This window comes from Solanum tuberosum, unplaced genomic scaffold (genome assembly GCF_000226075.1).
Source record: "Solanum tuberosum cultivar DM 1-3 516 R44 unplaced genomic scaffold, SolTub_3.0 scf00042, whole genome shotgun sequence".
In the NCBI taxonomy this organism is placed as follows: domain Eukaryota; kingdom Viridiplantae; phylum Streptophyta; class Magnoliopsida; order Solanales; family Solanaceae; genus Solanum; species Solanum tuberosum.
The window spans coordinates 531,713-551,077 of record NW_006238967.1 but is presented as its reverse complement, the minus strand read 5'-3'; the positions used below and the strand labels follow the sequence as shown (position 1 = coordinate 551,077).

General features: G+C 36.9%; 1 protein-coding gene and 1 long non-coding RNA gene across 2 annotated transcripts in view; one reads left to right on the top strand and one right to left on the bottom strand.

Annotated features, from left to right (window-relative positions):
• The window catches only part of LOC102606042 (THO complex subunit 2), a 57,637-nt gene that overhangs the window by 34,213 nt on the left and 4,059 nt on the right, over positions 1 to 19,365 (bottom strand). Inside the window, exons 3-12 of the mRNA XM_006343116.2 lie at positions 18,252 to 18,293; positions 8,270 to 8,329; positions 8,101 to 8,163; positions 7,687 to 7,767; positions 2,995 to 3,066; positions 2,873 to 2,920; positions 2,681 to 2,749; positions 2,452 to 2,585; positions 1,363 to 1,438; positions 1,055 to 1,248 (exon numbers count right to left, since the gene is read on the bottom strand). Coding sequence (XP_006343178.1) covers positions 1,055 to 1,248; positions 1,363 to 1,438; positions 2,452 to 2,585; positions 2,681 to 2,749; positions 2,873 to 2,920; positions 2,995 to 3,066; positions 7,687 to 7,767; positions 8,101 to 8,163; positions 8,270 to 8,329; positions 18,252 to 18,293 — 839 coding nt within the window. The remainder of the gene's footprint in view (positions 1 to 1,054; positions 1,249 to 1,362; positions 1,439 to 2,451; positions 2,586 to 2,680; positions 2,750 to 2,872; positions 2,921 to 2,994; positions 3,067 to 7,686; positions 7,768 to 8,100; positions 8,164 to 8,269; positions 8,330 to 18,251; positions 18,294 to 19,365) is intronic.
• On the top strand, positions 12,553 to 14,101 carry LOC107059826 (uncharacterized). Its single transcript, XR_001472967.1, has 2 exons — positions 12,553 to 12,648; positions 13,989 to 14,101. It is a non-coding gene; the product is annotated as an uncharacterized lncRNA (long non-coding RNA).

The window sequence follows — 19,365 nt, the reverse complement described above, 5'->3', positions numbered from 1 at the left end:
TCGTGTTCATTGAAAGAAGTTTCGAGGCTCTCCCCAGATAAAAAGATGGTGAAGAAACAAAGACCGAAGGTAAGTTATATTCACACATATAGAACAAAGGCACACTGACTACATTCTTTAAAAAAAAAAGGCACATTGAAAATACAATTACATTTGAAAGGATTGAAATTAAATAAACACAGAAGTATGAGGTATAAACAATGTTATCAAAGGCGAAAAGCGCAAAAAAGCTCTAAGGTCTGTGGGGGCTTTAAGCGCAAAAAAGTGTGGGCTTTAATGAAAAAGGTGCAAAGGAAGAAAAGAATACAAATATATATGTTTAGTCCAAGACTAATAATTATAAACATGAATGACAAATATATGACAAAACAAATTGAAAAAAGAAAACGATAAAGTGAAATATCAATTATTTAGTTTCACTTCTTCATAAGAGGCCCATTGGCAAGGAAACGTTTGCCTTAGAACCTTGATGACGACACTGAAGTGCACATAATGAAGTGCACATAAAGTGAGGCAAAGTGCTCAACACATTTTGAGCCTCGCTTCAGGGCTTAAGCGCGCCTTTGATAACACGGGCTATAAACCAAGAAAACATTAGCATATGTCCCATCAGAGGATCAATATCTACCAATAAGGAATAAGGATTAACATGCAGATAAAAACAAAAGCATACCCAGTCTAATCCCACTAGTGGGATTTGAGGATGGTAGGATGTACGCAAAACCTTACCCCTAACTTAGTGGGGTAGAGAGGTTGTTTCCGATAGATCCTCGGAACAGGCAGATAAAAGAATGGATATTATATGCCTAATGTCTGGCACAAAGACAAAAGTAAGCTGCTATCTCACTAGACAAAAGAACTGATATTTACTTTCTAGAAGAAAAAGAGAGACCCAAAAGCTATAGTCAAAATATAAAACCCAGAGAAAAGATAGTCAACTATTACATACATAAAATCAGTCGGAGCAAAGTAAAGGTGAACAGATGGCCAGAACACGCACACTGGCAAATGCAAAGGTTAGTTCATAATCATGGAACTTCGAAATCAAACTTACCAGTCATCCACTTCAAGAAATCCCATAAGCAAGCCCAGGGGTTGACTATTTTCTAGCTCCGAGGAACGCTCAGCAACTGCCTCTGTTTCCATGTCCAATGCAGCATACAGATCCACTGTCACATCTCCTTGTTTCTCTTCATCCATGAGATCCTTCCCAGTAGCAGCAAGATTTATTCTCCCTATTTTGTTGGCCTACATGAATCCAAGAGGAAAGCTAAAATAACCCCCTAACCAAACAAGCACGCGGAATTTCAAGCTAAAATACCCGCATTGAACAGAAGTATTCACACTAGAAAATGTTGGAACCTCGTCAAGTCTCTTAGCTGAAAATGCATTGTAATGGTCAAAAGCATCCTCCTCCTTGGGAAGTAAATGTGCATAACTGAAACAAAAACCAGGTCGTCAGTAGCAATAAGTTGAATTAAATAGCCCAGGTTACCTACCAAAAGGAAACTAGAAAGCCCAATTATGCTTTGGGCCTTTCGCAACTCAAATTAATCAGTAGATGCTTTTGCTTAGAATAAGCAACTTCTTATATCTATAACAAGAGGATGTAAAGATCCTACTTATTATCTCAAAAAGAGAAGACACATAAGTAGCATATTTTTTCCCTGTATTCATTTTATCAAGCTTACAATTCTCTGCCTTCGGTTGCCTACCTAGTGCCCTTTGACACCAATCTCAGGGAAACATCATTTTTATCAGTATTATCAAACGACCTTTTAGATGATGACATTCATATCATCCATTTACAGGCAGTATGTTGTACACAAAAGAAGTCACGAAAAAACCACACGAGATGCTCTTAACTCCTTAAAATACTTTTAATTGGTCCAACAAATAACAGTGCCTTTGATTATCCCTTTTGTTCCCCTATCATAATTCACATTAGTCGCCAGCATCAAAAGGCATCTGTATCCTATACTCTTAGTAATGTCAATGTGCATGAGATAATAACCAAAATCACCGAGGCAAACACTTAGTTTTTGATAAGATGCACAACTTTTTCTACATTCTTTTGACGAGGTAAATTTCTCAATATCTGCATGTCATCCAAATTATATTTATACATAAAGAAGGTGTCTGATGAAACACACAGTTTAATTACCATCTATGGTTTGTGAAATAGATAATAAATAACAAAATCCATTTTTGCAAGAGCAAAATAAAGAGAGAAAAAACCACTCAAGCACGAAGAAAGACATAATACTTGCTAGCAAGAAAGGTGGATGTTCATGCACTCTTTCATGCACAACAGCTACTCAGAGCTTATTTAAAGCCTAATGTTCACTACAAAAGTTAAGTATCCTTTTTGGCACTCAAATACTTTAAAGAAATTGTAAAGGGGAGGAGGAAAAGGTGGGATGAGGTAACCAAGTATACAGATATACTCACATGCTGTCAACATCAATGAAGTCTCTTTTCACCAGCAAGGCCGTCAGCTGATAAAGTTCACTTGGAACAGGATCATTAACTTCCAGGCGTTGGTAGTATTGAAACTTAAACCCCAGAATCTGGGAGGCATGGGACTGCAAATAATGGAGAGAAAATGGAAAACAAATGCACTTTCAAGACTGGGAGAGCTCCACAAAACGAGAAAACAACAAAACAACCACAATTATACCTTGGGAAATATGGGAATCAAGTCCAAAAATATACTATTACCAGGCTGACGTTCAAAACATTCCAAAACCTGTAAAATCACAGCCAAAGACAAGTGAACACTGAACTTTCAAAAGTTTAAAAGGAATGGAAGTCAAAAAAATGCATAAAACGGAGTGGAAATGCACGATATCACTATGGATAAAAAACGTACAATATCAAAGACTCGGTTTGGATCCAGATCAAAATGCCCAATCAACGACTGCATATGGTGCAAGAATTAGAAACACATAAAAATAAGATTTCAGCTACCAGAGTGCTTAGTTGAAATAAAACCTTGATTATGCCAACTGTAGCAGCTGAAGAATTTTGGCTAGAACCCTCTGGAATTTGACAAAGGAGAGTGACCTACAATTACAGTCAATGGAGAGTCAAAATAAAAGAGAAAACAAAAGTGAGCTACAAAGAAATGGAGGACAAGAGGAAAACATCACCAAAAGAAAACATCACCAAAAGCAAGCATGAACTACTAAAAATTGCCTTATTTTAGAGAACACACGCACAGAACTTTGTTTTGTACAAAGCAAGAAAGGAATGGGATAATCCTTTTGCTTGGAAGGAGAAGTGTGGGTTTGGTCTTTCTTCCCTTACTTAAATCCATTGACTAAAGAAAGGGAAAGGATGAAAGTTTGCACCAGACACTCCCTTGTATCTGTAACAATCAGTGTTTAAGGGCAACCAATCTTCAATGGACAGGCAAAAGTCCTCCAATCACCTCCCACACTACGTGTCATTTATTTGCACTTAAATGGGGTCTGAATCAAATTGCTTCAGATCTCGGCCCATTCAGTGCATTTGTTTTTTGCATTTTAAAGTCTCTAAATGAGGGAGGCGAGACTGAAATGACTCGGAGGAGATGCACAGATGCCGCATAGAGGAGGTGTGAGAGGTTGTCTATGACGGGTTTGAGGAGAAGTAGAGGTATGCTGAAGAAGTATCGGACAAAGGTGAGTATACAGGACATGGCGCATCTGCAGCTTACAGAGAACATGACCCTAGATAGGAGGATATGGAAGTCGAGGATTACAGTAGAAGGTTAGAAGGTTAGTAGGTAGTTGAGCATTGTCTAGATTCCCTCGTCGCTATTATTAAAATCATGCTCCTATCTTGTTCTTCGATTTTATTATTACATGTTGTTTGCTTTGCTTCGGTTATCGTACTATATGTTGTTGCTATTGTTCTTTTCTCCATTATTTTTTATCTCACTGTTTTACTAATTACTATTGTATTACCTTTTCATACTGACTTTTATATAAAGTCATATGCTTTACTTGAGCCGAGGATCCATCGGAAACCCCTCTAGCTTCAAAAGGTAGGGGTAAGGTTGCCTACACACCACCCTCCTCAGACACCACTTGTGGGATTACACTAGGTATGTTGTTGTTGTTTAATGGGTCTGAATGGACCTGAATAAATCACAATTCAAACTTATTTAGAAACGCTACTTTTATTTCCCGAAAAGTTCACACTTCTCTTTTTTTCTCTTCGACAGAAAATTTCACGCCTTTTCTGTTTTCAAGAATGGTAACAGTATATTTAAGAACACTCAAAAGGAAGTGTTATACCATATTTACAGCAACAGAATAGATCAAAAGTGATCTATCTACAGACTAGTTAACATATCTACCAGAGAATTTATACTCTCTACATGGCTTAATTTACATCAAACATAAAACAAAAGGATACAATTCGTCTTAACTTCTTACAGTCAATTGCATGTCTTAAAAAATTCTTTTGAGTTCCTCTCTGTCCATATTGACCACCATATGCAAGCAGGGACCACTCCACAACTGTTTCTGTCTCACTATGTTCCCCTTGTTATTCCAGGTTCTAGCAGATCAGCAGAATTAACAGATATAGTCCATTTACGCCCCCACCAAGTTTAGGAACATAAGCCACAACTGCATAGTGAAAGGACAGTATAAACAGATGGCCATTGGATTCTAAAGCTTTCCCACATAAAACACACCTTGAACACAATTGACAGCCCTTTGTTCTTGAGTTTTCTTGAGTTAGGCAAGCTTCTATAGCAACCACCATGAAAATCATACAACCATAGTTCTGTTTCTGTCTCACTATGTTCCCCTTGTTGTTCCAGGTTCTAGCAGATCAGCAGAATTAACAGATATAGTCCATCTACGCCCCGCCAAGTTTAGGAACATAAGCCACAATGGCATAGTGAAAGGACAATATAAACAGATGGCCATTGGATTCTAAAGCTTTCCCACATAAAACCCACCTTGAACACAATTGACAGCCCTTTGTTCTTGAGTTTTCTCGAGTTAGGCAAGCTTCCATAGCAACCACCATGAAAATCATACAGCCATAGTAGGAACTTTAGCCTTCCAAATGCACTTCCAGGGCCAATTCACAATGGATTGGCCTGTCTGTGAAAGGTTAAGATATCTGATCTAACAGTATAAATCCCATTCTTGTTTTTGTTCCAATAAAGAGTCTTCTTCCTCCTTGAGACCTTTGAAAGCTTCTAAACTAAATAAAAAATCAGTGATTCTCCCCAGCTCCCAATCATTTAACCCTCTCCTGAAGATGATATTCCATCCATTCAATCCCCAAGCACTGTTCAGTTAGATGTCAGGAAGTGGTGCTATAGAAAAGAACTCAGGAAACATATCTTTTAGTGGCCCATGACCTACCCATTTATCATGCCAAAATGAAGTCCTTCTCCCATTACCCACCCTTGTACTAGTATTCATCTGAAAAGAATTGCATAGTTGCCTGATAGCTTTCCAGACCCCTGTCCATGAGGGGTGTTGATTGGACTCGTACTCCACTGATCTGTCTGGTTCTATTTTTCACCAATGACTTAACTCCACAAGGCATCAAGTTCAGAATTGTACCTCCACAACCACTTTATGAGTAAGCTTTGATTATGTGCTTCTAAGTTCCTACGGTCCATGGCCCTTCCTTTTTGCTGGTAATGAGAGATTCCCAATTAACCAAGTGCATATTCCCTATCTTCCTCACTTACAAAGGCTCTCTCCTTAAAATTGAAAGACAAAAGTAAGAACTCCAGTTAAATAGCCAACACCCATTTTTTCTCTTTTTTTTATAGATAATTTATTTTGGATTTTCACATACTGTCTCCGTTCACTTTTACTCGTTTACTATACTAGAAAAAGATTTTAACTTTTACTTGTCCAATTTGGAATTCCAAGAGATGATTTATCATTTTATACCTATTTTACCTCTATTATTAAGTACTGATCATTTCATTTCCCAACATGTAGATGACTTACAGTAATTAAGAGTGATATAGTAAAATTACCATTTTATTTATTGCTTCTTAAGGGATGCATTATGTCAAACATGGACAAGTAAACATGAACGGGGGAGTACTGTTCAAGATTGTAATTCAATTGAGCATTCAGCATAAACCCATTTGCTTTCTTCCAACATCCTATTACTTTTTGAGAAAGAACATCCTATTACTAGAATGAGATGATTCCCTCAAATTTAAGATATAAAGATTACATGAACTTGTATTTGTTTGTGATGGGCCAATAATAATAATAATAGACTCTTCTTCACCAAATAGACAACAAGGTTGACCTGTGACGGTTCAACGACCTTTTTGTAGTTTTAATCATTCAGTGAATAAAACAAATAAGAGAACACAAAATAAAATGATATTTATTCAAAAGAGATGTTTAAAATTAATTAAAGAACAGAGAATATTGTTAAGGGTAAATTAGTCAAAAATCAATTTTCTCAATAGTACATAAGTTAATAGAATATAGAATGTTACAGAGAAATCAAGATAAGGGAGGTAATGGTAATATTGTAAACCACAAGGGAGGATAGTGTTATGAAGCAAGACCTGAGGGGTGGTCTCTAAAACTGACCTTCAAATTTATTTTTTGGTTGGATAACTTTCTTTTAAAGACTAAATTATGTTGAGCTTAAAAAATTTATGACTACATTATGTGTTATTATTGATATAAATTTTAATTGTAGTCTAGATAATACAAAATATTAGCACATTTACATTTTTTTATCGAATAATAATTTTATGATTTTGTTTAGATTAAAATTTTCTCTAATATTTTATTTTTTAATTTTTATTTTATATGGATTGTCTAATATCATTTCATGTAAATATACTCATTCACATATTTAAAAACAAAAATCGCCTTAATTATTTTGTGTTCAGATCTAGACACGGCATCTTAATATTCAAATGTGCATTCAGATTCAAACATTTTAATATGCAAATGAAAACAAACGAGGCCTTAAGCTTAGTATCTTCCACCCACACACCCTCACACCAGCCCCCCAAGACGAACAACCTGCTCAACCATATAACTTTTAGGGAAATATTAACCTGGACCATAACAATTGGTCATTCTTCAGTAACTGTAACAAACAAATATGGTCCTAACATTGGCGCACTTCCATTAGAGCAGAACACACTGAACAATATAATGTGAATCAGGATTGGAAGTCCAAGATCAAAACTTCTTGAGATATATCAAAAATCAAAATAGTAAGTCAAAAAACAAGTTCATTACAACATTTTTCGGGAGTAAAAAACTCAAAACTGCACATGGGTGTATAAAAGAACAATTCATCAATTTCTCCTAAGCAACAAAGTCAAAAGAGATGGTCCACAGGAGAGCTTCATCTTAAGCATACGGCAGCCTGGAATGGTCATTTATCCATGCTCAGAAATAAACTAGCTCTTGCTTACCTCCCATAGGGGTATGGAAGTTATGAACTAGAAGTTGGTATTGTTTAAGCTACTGTTACCAGCTAAAAGTGAGAAGCTAAGCTCTTTTTTCCTTATTGCCTCCTTCATATGCAAAATTAGATTTGATTGCTATAAAATCACCCAAAGAAATAGAGAAAGAGCATCCAGAGCAGTTACTAGCAAACAGAGGAGATGCACAGAGACTAGAAAGAAAGACGGACAGAGAGAGAGAGAGAGAAAGACAAAGAGGAAACAGTTACCAGCTTTGCATAACCTTCACTTTCTTCGCGAAGAAGGTTAAACTTTGTTTGCTGATAAAGAAGACGAGTGTTTACCCTGACCTGAAATCCATTACAGAAGGATATCACACTTAAGGGAACTATCTTCATACACAATTTGCAAGCAATATGTTGGGAGTCTATTGAATAAAAACCAACAAAAGCAATGAAGAAAAGGACAGATGGATCCATTAACATATTAATTCATATTAGCCAGGGAAATATCGCCAACCTTCCGAGTCATTTTTAAGCAAACAATAATCACCAACTGAAAGCACACTCAGTACAAGATGTACTACAAATTAGCCGGCAGGGATGACACCGAGCAAGAACAATAACCCTAAAATATATTTTAAGCAGAACCTCTTTCCTTACTTTGGGGGAGAAAAACTATACCTCTTTCGACTTCAAATCTGCAGCCTTTATCTTGATCATCTCAGACTCCCACAAAAACTCTTCCTTTTCACATGAAAAGGCATTCATAAGCTTTCATTTTTCAAGCTAGTATTTAACAAGAGCAAAATGGTAGAAACATATATTAAGTTAGAAACAAGTAAAAAGGTACCTCACATCGCTCCTGAAAAAATCTCAAAGGAACCAAAGCAGATTCCACAAGCCATTTTGCCTATAAAGAAGACAAACCAAAACTATGTAAAGACAAAATACATTATACTTCAAAAAGGCTTTCTACTCTGAATTAATTTCTGTGGAACAAGCTGAGATTTTTTTTCTTGCTTTGATTGTTAAGGTGTTGACAGGCTGAGAATTGACAGAAGAAAAGGAAAACAGAAAGAAAGATACAGAAATAGCAACTACTACTACGCCTTGATAAGTATATAATATATTTCAGATCAACTGATCTTTTTTAAGAAAGGTAACAATGATTTTGTGTAAACTTATCAATGCCTAAATCCATAAGTTTTACTGTTAAGAGCAAAGTTATGAAGTAAAATAGATGACTAAAGGTTTAATCCAGGTATTTGTAGTAACTATTTGTTAAAGGGGTTGATTAAAGTCAAAACAAGATGAGACCAGATCTCTCTCTCTCTCTCTCTCTCTCTCTCTCTCTCTCTCTCTCTCTCTCTCTCTCTCTCTCTCTCTCTCTCTCTCTCTCTCTCTCTCTCTCTCTCTCTCTCTCTCTCTCTCTCTCTCTCTCTCTCTCTCTCTCTCTCTCTCTCTCTCTCTCTCTCTCTCTCTCTCTCTCTCTCTCTCTCTCTCTCTCTCTCTCTCTCTCTCTCTCTCTCTCTCTCTCTCTCTCTCTCTCTCTCTCTCTCTCTCTCTCTCTCTCTCTCTCTCTCTCTCTCTCTCTCTCTCTCTCTCTCTCTCTCTCTCTCTCTCTCTCTCTCTCTCTCTCTCTCTCTCTCTCTCTCTCTCTCTCTCTCTCTCTCTCTCTCTCTCTCTCTCTCTCTCTCTCTCTCTCTCTCTCTCTCTCTCTCTCTCTCTCTCTCTCTCTCTCTCTCTCTCTCTCTCTCTCTCTCTCTCTCTCTCTCTCTCTCTCTCTCTCTCTCTCTCTCTCTCTCTCTCTCTCTCTCTCTCTCTCTCTCTCTCTCTCTCTCTCTCTCTCTCTCTCTCTCTCTCTCTCTCTCTCTCTCTCTCTCTCTCTCTCTCTCTCTCTCTCTCTCTCTCTCTCTCTCTCTCTCTCTCTCTCTCTCTCTCTCTCTCTCTCTCTCTCTCTCTCTCTCTCTCTCTCTCTCTCTCTCTTTCTTTCTTTCTTTCTTTCCGCGCGATCACCGCAAGGCTAATAGTTGGAAACAGTAAGCTCCATTTCTGAAATTTGCAACCTTGGGTAGACAAATGTGATCGCGCATCTGAAGTATGGCAAAACTGTGAGCTGAAATTTGAGATTGCCAGAGAGACATTCTATCACCTGTCTGAAGATTGACCAAGACAATCAGCTACAGTTACCAACTCGTGATTGTCAAAACCTATAACGTGATCGCACATTGTGTTGAAAATGAATTTTGGGAAGTCAAATTAGGAAACTCGGCCAATGCTTTTAAGAGGGGTATAAATAACAGAGATATGAATTTGTAGGTGGTTCTTCAGCTGAGAAGCCAAAAGGTGTAGATGTCCTACGTTCTTAACAAGCTCTATGGAAAATTGATCTTCGGAAAGTACTTGCCACACCCAATGTTTACACCAAAGCAAGTAATTTATCCATACAACATTGTCGGTCTTATTGTTGTTTTATTGTATTTACCTTCCACTTTGGTGGGCATCTTATATCACTTAACACCCGGTAGCAATTCTCCATTTCAACAATCCGGTTTTAATCATACGAGTAACATGACATCTCCATTCCATTTATTATTCCATTCTCTTCAAGCAATGAGCCTAGCTATCTAATTTTTTGCATTTTGGCACCGCAACCCCATCTAATCTCATGTTTGATTAAACCTACAATGCATGTATTCAGTCTTACTTCTACTTATCCTAAAATCACTACTCTCTAAGGTACTTCTCCATCATTAAGCTTTTGGTTGACACTTCGTTAATTCATACAATATCATCAGCAAATAGCATACATAAAAAATTATGTTCTGACCAATTTTCCCTTCGAGACAAACGGAGAAACATTTGTTCTTGACCTAAAAGGCTAAAACCTCTTCCGGCAAACCCATCTTCAACCATGCTCCAAGACAACAACTTCCCCCTTCCCACTGAACGGCCTCTTACAGATATAAAGTACCCACACCATCAGAACTTGACCCACATTCCTGAACTAAACAAGTGTAGAAAACCAATGAAATGTTTGAGATGAAGTTAGTATATCCAACTTTTAAAGTGGGACCTTTAAGATATCCGGTGTTAATATATATATTCCTAATCTATTTCATTGTTCTCCTCCTTGCATACTATGTAAACTTTCCTTCTTTTACGAAAATGAAACCCACAGCCGGTATGCTTTAGGTGTGTACAGGGTAAACCCCCTCCTATGCAATAGCTTGCAAACCACATAGAAGAGGTAAATCGCACTAGACAATCCCCGTGAAAAGAGCTCGACCCAGAAGGTCAACCCTCTGTTGCCGCAAGCAAGGGGTTTTGAACTTGAGACCTCCATTATAGAAGTTCCAAGCCAAACCATCTAAGCCATCCAGAAGGGTTACTATGCTAACTTTCTTTGTTTATCAACATGCAGATAAATGCAAAAGCAACTGTTGTTGAAGTTCAAAATATTCACACGTGTCTACTTGAACAAAATCTGCATTATTGATCTCTTCTTCCTTTTGAATGGTTGTAGTGGGGACTGAGCTCTTTGGTTTTAAATGAAAGTCAAATAGGTTGCAAGTGAACAATGAAGAAGGTGATGGTCTAAGTTGCTCGGACTAGGTGAGGGTGTCCTATACAGGTGCAAATCTAGAGGTTGGATCCTTCCTGATCTAAATTTTTAATTTCAAAGGAACAGATAAAGGCTCAGCGATTCAGCTAAAAATAATTTAAATATCTAAAATTAGAGTTATATGTCTAATTTATGAAAAATACTTACAAGTATGCTGAGGAGAATCCTAAAGGAGATAAAACGATTGACACAAATTTTCATATGCAAGGTATTCCATTTTCTTCAATTTCACCTTAGCTTTTGTTTTGATTACAAAAATCATAGTATCTATCCCAAATTTCTCCATTGATTTTGGTCAAATTAACAAAAAATTAATTGACTAAAACATAAAATAAGGTTTTTCATATTAAATCAGAAAATAAATTGAAGTCCCTCGACAAAATGAGCTATTGCACACCAGCAAAATAAGTTTCAAGGACATAGAGTATGTCCTCTGTGAAGTAGCTAGAGTCAAATTTGATTCAAAGCCTTCAAAACAATAGGTGTTAATCATATCACTAACCAAGTGCTAACTAGGAGTAGCAACAGAAACAGAGTTGTTGTTGAAACATAGAAGATAAACAACCTCATCCACCATTAAGATCGAAACCCTATCTAGCACATGTTTCTCCCCCGCCAACAAGTGCAAAACTCAACTTCTCCAAGATTAAAGAGTGTCCATAGCAGAATAGCAGAATAGCAGACAAAAACTAATGTACTTCTCTTTATTTTCTCCATCCTAAGACTTGACCCACTTCGATAGCCTGAAGATGTACTTCTCTTTATTTTCTCCATTAACCATTAAGATCTAAATCCTATCTAGCACCATGCTTCTCCCAAGCCAACAAGTGCAATCAAAGTCCCTTAACAAAATTTGCTATTACACGCAAGCAAAGTCAAAGTTCCAAGGACATAGATTATGTCCTCTGTGAAGTAGCTAGAGTCAAATTTGATTTATGGCCTCTGAAATTGTAATACCCCAAACTTTCATATTCAAAGCCGAGATAGAGGATTCGGGTAGTATTCGGGTACAAATAATAGTTCTAGAGCAACAGGAAAGTGTTAGTAATAATGTAATGCCAAACACCCTTGAGTTAGCATACAATCATGTAGACGTAAACTTTGACTGAATAGGGGAGGACAAAGTTGTGTATGAGCCTTGGGGTCAATATTTATTTTTTTTGATAAGATAAGTGGTATTAATAACAGCATCAAGAAGATGCAAGATTTACAAGATATGGCATTTGAGCTTACAAAAAAAATCTCTGGCTAACTATACAAACTATCTAAGCCAGAACTAATGAGTTAGTAAAATCCTGAAGTTGTTCTGCATTAACAGCAAGATACAAGTTGGACCAACTAAACAAATTTACAATGCACCTACTCTTCAAAATGCCTAAAGCAGTTGACTCTCCATCAAAACATCTCTTGTTCCTCTCTAACCAAATACACCAAAAAATACAAGCAGGTATCATAATCCAGATCTTCTTGATGGCTTTGCCAACTTTCCATAGACTCCAACTCTCATATGCATCCTTAACAGTGAGGGGTGTGGTCCAATTGATGCCAGAGAGACAAAAAAACATGCTCCATAATTCTGAGGCCACCTCACAATGAAGAAGAAGGTGTCTGGGGATGATACAAGTTGGTCCAACTAAACAAATTTTCAGTGCACCTAGTCTTCAAAATGCCTAAAGCAGTTGACTCTCCATCAAAACATCTCTTGTTCCTCTCTAACCAAATACACCAAAAAATACAAGCAGGTATCATAATCCAGATCTTCTTGATGACTTTGTCAACTTTCCATAGACTCCAATTCTCATATGCATCCTTAACAGCACAATATAAGCTGAGCTAATGAGTTAGTAAAATCCTGAAGTTGTTCTGCATTAACAGCATGATACAAGTTGGTCCAACTAAACAAATTTTCAGTGCACCTAGTCTTCAAAATGCCTAAAGCAGTTGACTCTCCATCAAAACATCTCTTGTTCCTCTCTAACCAAATACACCAAAAAATACAAGCAGGTATCATAATCCAGATCTTCTTGATGGCTTTGTCAACTTTCCATAGACTCCAATTCTCATATGCATCCTTAACAGCACAATATAAGCTGAGCTAATGAGTTAGTAAAATCCTGAAGTTGTTCTGCATTAACAGCATGATACAAGTTGGTCCAACTAAACAAATTTTCAGTGCACCTAGTCTTCAAAATGCCTAAAGCAGTTGACTCTCCATCAAAACATCTCTTGTTCCTCTCTAACCAAATACACCAAAAAATACAAGCAGGTATCATAATCCAGATCTTCTTGATGGTTTTGTCAACTTTCCATAGACTCCAATTCTCATATGCATCCTTAACAGCACAATATAAGCTGAGCTAATGAGTTAGTAAAATCCTGAAGTTGTTCTGCATTAACAGCATGATACAAGTTGGTCCAACTAAACAAATTTTCAGTGCACCTAGTCTTCAAAATGCCTAAAGCAGTTGACTCTCCATCAAAACATCTCTTGTTCCTCTCTAACCAAATACACCAAAAAATACAAGCAGGTATCATAATCCAGATCTTCTTGATGGTTTTGTCAACTTTCCATAGACTCCAATTCTCATATGCATCCTTAACAGCACAATATAAGCTGAGCTAATGAGTTAGTAAAATCCTGAAGTTGTTCTGCATTAACAGCAGGATACAAGTTGGTCCAACTAAACAAATTTTCAGTGCACCTAGTCTTCAAAATGCCTAAAGCAGTTGACTCTCCATCAAAACATCTCTTGTTCCTCTCTAACCAAATACACCAAAAAATACAAGCAGGTATCATAATCCAGATCTTCTTGATGGCTTTGTCAACTTTCCATAGACTCCAACTCTCATATGCATCCTTAACAGTGAGGGGTGTGGTCCAATTGATGCCAGAGAGACAAAAAAACATGCTCCATAATTCTGAGGCCACCTCACAATGAAGAAGGTGTCTGGGGTTTCAGCCTCTTTTTTGCACATATAGCATCTGTTTGGGAATTGGATTTTTCTTTTCTTTATGTTGTCTTGGGTGAGACTTGCCTCATATAGAGCTGTCCAGGTGGAAAAAACTACCTTAGGTGGTGGTAGCTTGGTCCTCCAAATGAGTTTCCAGGGGACAGTTATCTATCACAGGGTTTCTAGAGCACAATTGTTGATACCCTTCCTTGACTGTATAAACTCCTTTCTGGTGTCCCCACTTGAGCTTATCAGCTGCCTAGAGATTAATGTGACGGTGTTGTAGTCTAGCAAAAAGGTTTACCAGATCATTCACTTCCCAATCGTGCATATTCCTTCTAAATCTCATATCCCAATTGATCCCTTCTCTATTAGCAGCAATAACAGAATTGGCATCTTGAGCAATTGTAAACAGATCCGGGAAATCCTCCTGAAGAGTGTTATTTATGTCCAAAATTTTAGGAGTAAACCATTGCCCAATTCAAGTAAGCATTCTGATCAAATGTGTCCCACAACATCCTAATACTCTTCCACAGTCCCACTCCGTAAGGAAGTGTAGTAATATTTGTGCACCATTGATTCAGCCTTCCATGCTTAGCTATGATGACCTCTTTCCAGAGCCCTGCGTCTTCCAAGTTGTATCTCCAAAGCCACTTCATCATCATACTTTTGTTGTGGACTGCAAGGTTCTTAATGCCAAGACCGGCTTGGGGTCAATATTTATTACGAGCATACAATAAAATTTAGTCAAGGTTTAAGGACTTATGGGAGCGTTAGTATAAGAATTTACCTATCAAATTAAATATCATTGAGCCTAGTTTCCAATGACACAAACCTCTCATAAAATTGACGAAGGTAAAAAAAAAAGGTTTTGCGCATTTAACTGCGGAACTGCTCAGCACCCAAGGGCATGCGGGGCACATGGCACCACGAGTATTTCAGACAAAAACTCATGTTTTTTTAAGTTGCAGTCGAGGGATTTCATTTAAAATTTGTTAAGAACATTTTGGGTCTATTCTCTCAAGACTTCTCCCTCTTCTTTATCAAAACTCAAGGTGTAGAATCAAGTGACAATATTCCTCCAAGTTCTTGCAAAAGTGATTAATCTAAGTTATTGTCCTAAAGGATAAGTATTATCTTGATGAATGCAAAGAGATGAGGTTGTGTTTTCTAGCAATAGAGGTATGTCTCCTTTCCCTACTTTCATATACGAGATGTTCTCGACATTTTAGTTGTATTCTATACGTAGGACTCATGGGACAGTGATAGGAAGCCATGAGTCTAAGTTTCATTTGTCGTGATTGATGTATTTAGTGAGGAGGGAGTATGTAAAGAGTTGTAATAGTTGTTGTTTGATGGGTTGGTGATCTTAGGCGTATTTATATGCCCAAGGACCTAATAATACCTACATTTAGGCCAAGTTTGGACCCATTTTATGCAAAGTAGAGTCATTTAGAGTCATTGGATTTTATATGTACTAACCAGCATGATTAGTTGTGTAGGTGAGATTAAATGGAGAAACGAGCATTGGAATGGACACTAGAGAACACAAAATAGCTGAGCCAAAAAGAAGCAAGGAAGAAAAAAAAAAAAAAAAGTTCAAGGCATCTTTGTATCCTCTCCGCATCGCGGAGAGGAAGTTTATTTTGGTTCATAAAATAATTCCCAAGCAGAGCACTCTGTGTCCTCTCCGCGTCGCGGAAAGGGATTTTTATTTTTGTTCGAGAAAATGGATTTTGAGGCAGAACCATCCGTGTAGCAGCCGCGTCGCAGAGAAGCATGCTTTGTCACGAAGTTAATTTCAGCCAAGCCTCCGCATCGCGCCATCAGTTGCCAGATTTGGCCGTTTCGAATTTAGTATAAATAGACTAATATTTTATTTTATTAAATATTCTTTTTCTGGGTTTTGAAGAACGACGACTTGGAGAGCTATTTCATCATTTTTTTAGGGTTCTTTCCTAAACTCCTTCACTTTCGATCTCTTTATGATTATTAAACATTGTTTGATTGATTCTATTGTTATGAGTAGCTAAATACCCTAGTTCTAGGGCTGTGGCAACAGGATGATTGTAATTTATTAAGTTTTCATTGGGTTAATATCAATTATCATATGAATCTTTCTTATGTTCTTGTTTTTTGTATTTCATGATTGATCACCATTGAAATAAACACATTGTCCGAATTGAACTCGGGAGAGGAATAAGAGGATAGAACGTGGGGCATAAGGAGCATGATTTTCTCTTAATAATTAGGGTTAATTTGTATCTAGGATAGGGATATACCTAGAAACCATGCTTGGTCACTATACAGGAAGAAATCGTAATACTCGGTACTTGGTCCAACCTATCCCCGCTCAACGATGTAGTTAGGTTGTCATTTATCGTAGGCAATTAGAGGTCGGAAGACCATGATCATACATTTAACCCTTTGATCACTGATTCGATAGTTGATTAATACCCGTTTAAACAATATAATTGCATGAATCCTGATAAGAGTTGCAGCCCTGGACTTTACCCAATCATTGTTTGAAGCCCTTGAAATTGAATCGCGTTTGTTTAATTATGTTTAACTTTTAGATTATAAAATAAATCACTCTTGAAATCTTGACAACACTTGTGCTTTAGCTAAAACTATTGGAACAATCGAGTTTTCTAATCGTAAGTCCCTGTGGGTACGATACCCGGCTCTTTATAAGAGCCACTTTAATACTTGAACGACTACGTACACTTGCATGTGCGATTTGGGCGCAACAGTTGGCCTTGTAGAAGGCAAATATATTGATGATTAGTAATATGAAAGATTGAGTATGAAGGACGTCGATGATTTGAAAGTCTCGCGAGCTTGACGCGCACCTTATGTTTGTCGATATGTCTCGTATACGTTGAATAGTAGTTTATAGTAGCCTTGTTACCTTATTATTGTAGATTAAAGCAACAAAGGAACAACTGATCGTTGCAAAGCACTAAAGGATTGGAATCAAGAAATGACAAATGTTAATCATGTCATCAATTAAGTAACTAAGGACCCGTTTGGCCATAGATTTTTCAAGTAGAATTTGGGGGGAAATTTGGCAAATAGTGTTTGTCCATAGAATTTTTCATTATTTGGCAAATAACCTAAATTCTCAAATACTAGAAAAAACTAGTATTTGGGTCAAATCTCATTATTTGGGAGCTTTTAAAAATTCAAATTCTACACCAAACTTTTATCATTTACAAAAACATCCTCTATAGTAGTTGTTTGCGTTGTATTACATAATTTTTTATGTGAACACCAAAGCAATTATGAAATATTCGGTGAATATGAAAGTGATGATATGGTTATTGATGAAAATGATGAACAATCAATTCAGGGTAACAAATTCATGTGCTTCGTCTACTCCACGATATATGGAATGATGCTTGTTGCACTCATTCTGAACTACCACATTGCTCTAGTGTCATGGACACTACTTGTTATTTCTTGCAACGAAGATCCAATAGATTTGTTGTGGAAGTAATGATAGATTTTAAAACGCATAGGTATAATTCATATTTCTTAAAAAAAGTGAAATATGTTTCCGAAATACTATGGCCAAACACATGGTGAAATTTCATTCAAATTTTCACCCAAATAATATTTGCCAAAAATATTTGAAAATCTATGGTCAAACGCTAGCTAAGAGTAACAGCTGCAACATAGTGGTCATTGAATCATAAAAGATAAACAATCACATCCACCGTTAAGATCCAAACCCAGAACATGTTTCTCCCAAGCTAACAAGTGCAAAACACAACTACTCCAAAATTAAAGAATGGGTCCTTAGCCGAGCACATGAAAATGAATGTGCTTCTCTTTATTTTCCACATCTTAAAACTTGACCCTATTTGATAGCTTGGAGAGTACTTCTCTTTATTTTCTCCATCCACCGTTAAGATCCACACTCTATCTAGCACCATGCTTCTCCCAAGCCAGCAAGTGCAAAACTCAACTCTTTAAAAATTCAAGAATAGATCCACAGCAAAGTAGCACACAAAAACTGATGTACTTCTCTTCTTCTTTTTTTCCAGAATTAAAGAATGGGTCCATAGTAAGGTAGCACACAAAAAGGGTTGTACTTCTCTTTATTTTCTCCATCCTAAGACTCTTCAATAGCTTAGGGAAAAATATCAATAGAAGTGTTCGAAATAATAACTTCAAATGCTAGACTACCCAAACAAAAAAAAAACAAAGAGACGAGTAAGGCACACAAAAGAATAAAGGAGATCAGGCTAACCAGCTTGTTAACACGTTGACGATTTTCTCCCGGCAATGACAGCTGCAAAGCAAAAACATTTCCTATGTATCAGTATGATGAATGTCCTAAAAGAATTTTCATAATGACATTGCATAAATTAGTAAGTGCATTGGCGAGGAATAAGAGTTAGCTTCTTGCTATTTTTTGCTAAAAACTATGAATTGAATCTTCTCTTTATTTAGAAAAGAATATCCATTAAATTTTCTCTTATTTAATATGTGAAACCAAAGGAGTTATAATCCATATCAAAGAAGTCTAAGGTTGCATTTTGCTCTGGAATCTGGAATTATTTTGGAATAACTGGTTCCCTTGGGAAATAACACAAGTGTTAGCAAATAATTTTGGAATAATTGGTTTTAGATAAGGAAAATCCGGACAGTATTGTAATTGTCAAAAAGAATAGTAGCATTGCAACTGATAAGGGGCCCACTTTGGTAATGGACTCCTTCAGTTTTGGTCTTTTGGACAGATTGCGACTTGATTTCACAACCATATTTTGTTTATAAACCACACTGAATTGTATGCAGAAACTATCTTGTTTGATTTCAGAACCAAATGGCCCCTAAGATTCTTTTAATAATTAAATGGATAGAGGTCTCTATCAGAAAGTCATATTTGCAAAAGAGTATTCCAAAGAGAACTGTCACATGATTACAACAAAGCACGCCTCCTTCATACTTTTACCTTGAGTGAAGTTCCAATACTCTGTTAGCATTTGCAAGGTTTTAGAGAAAGAGACAGGAAAAAACAAAAAGCTGAAAAGTTTCACTACTCTGTTAACATTTATTTTGTTTTACTCGAACACTACAAAAGTGCTTAAAAGCAAAACACTAAGATTTCTTCCCCACCTATCCAAGCATTGGTAGACAAAGCTATCGGTACTTTTCGATAGGAAGTAGCAAGTACACTATGAAATTAGTCGAGGTGCCCATAAGCTAACCCGACCACCACCTCACTCAAAGAAAATAGACATCACATTCCTGAATATATCCAATGCGATGACAGTATAAGAGATCTAGAGATTTTGTGTGTGTGTGTGTGTGTTTGGGAGGGGGGGGGGGGGGGGGGTCTTTAGAAAAGTGAAATGAATTAC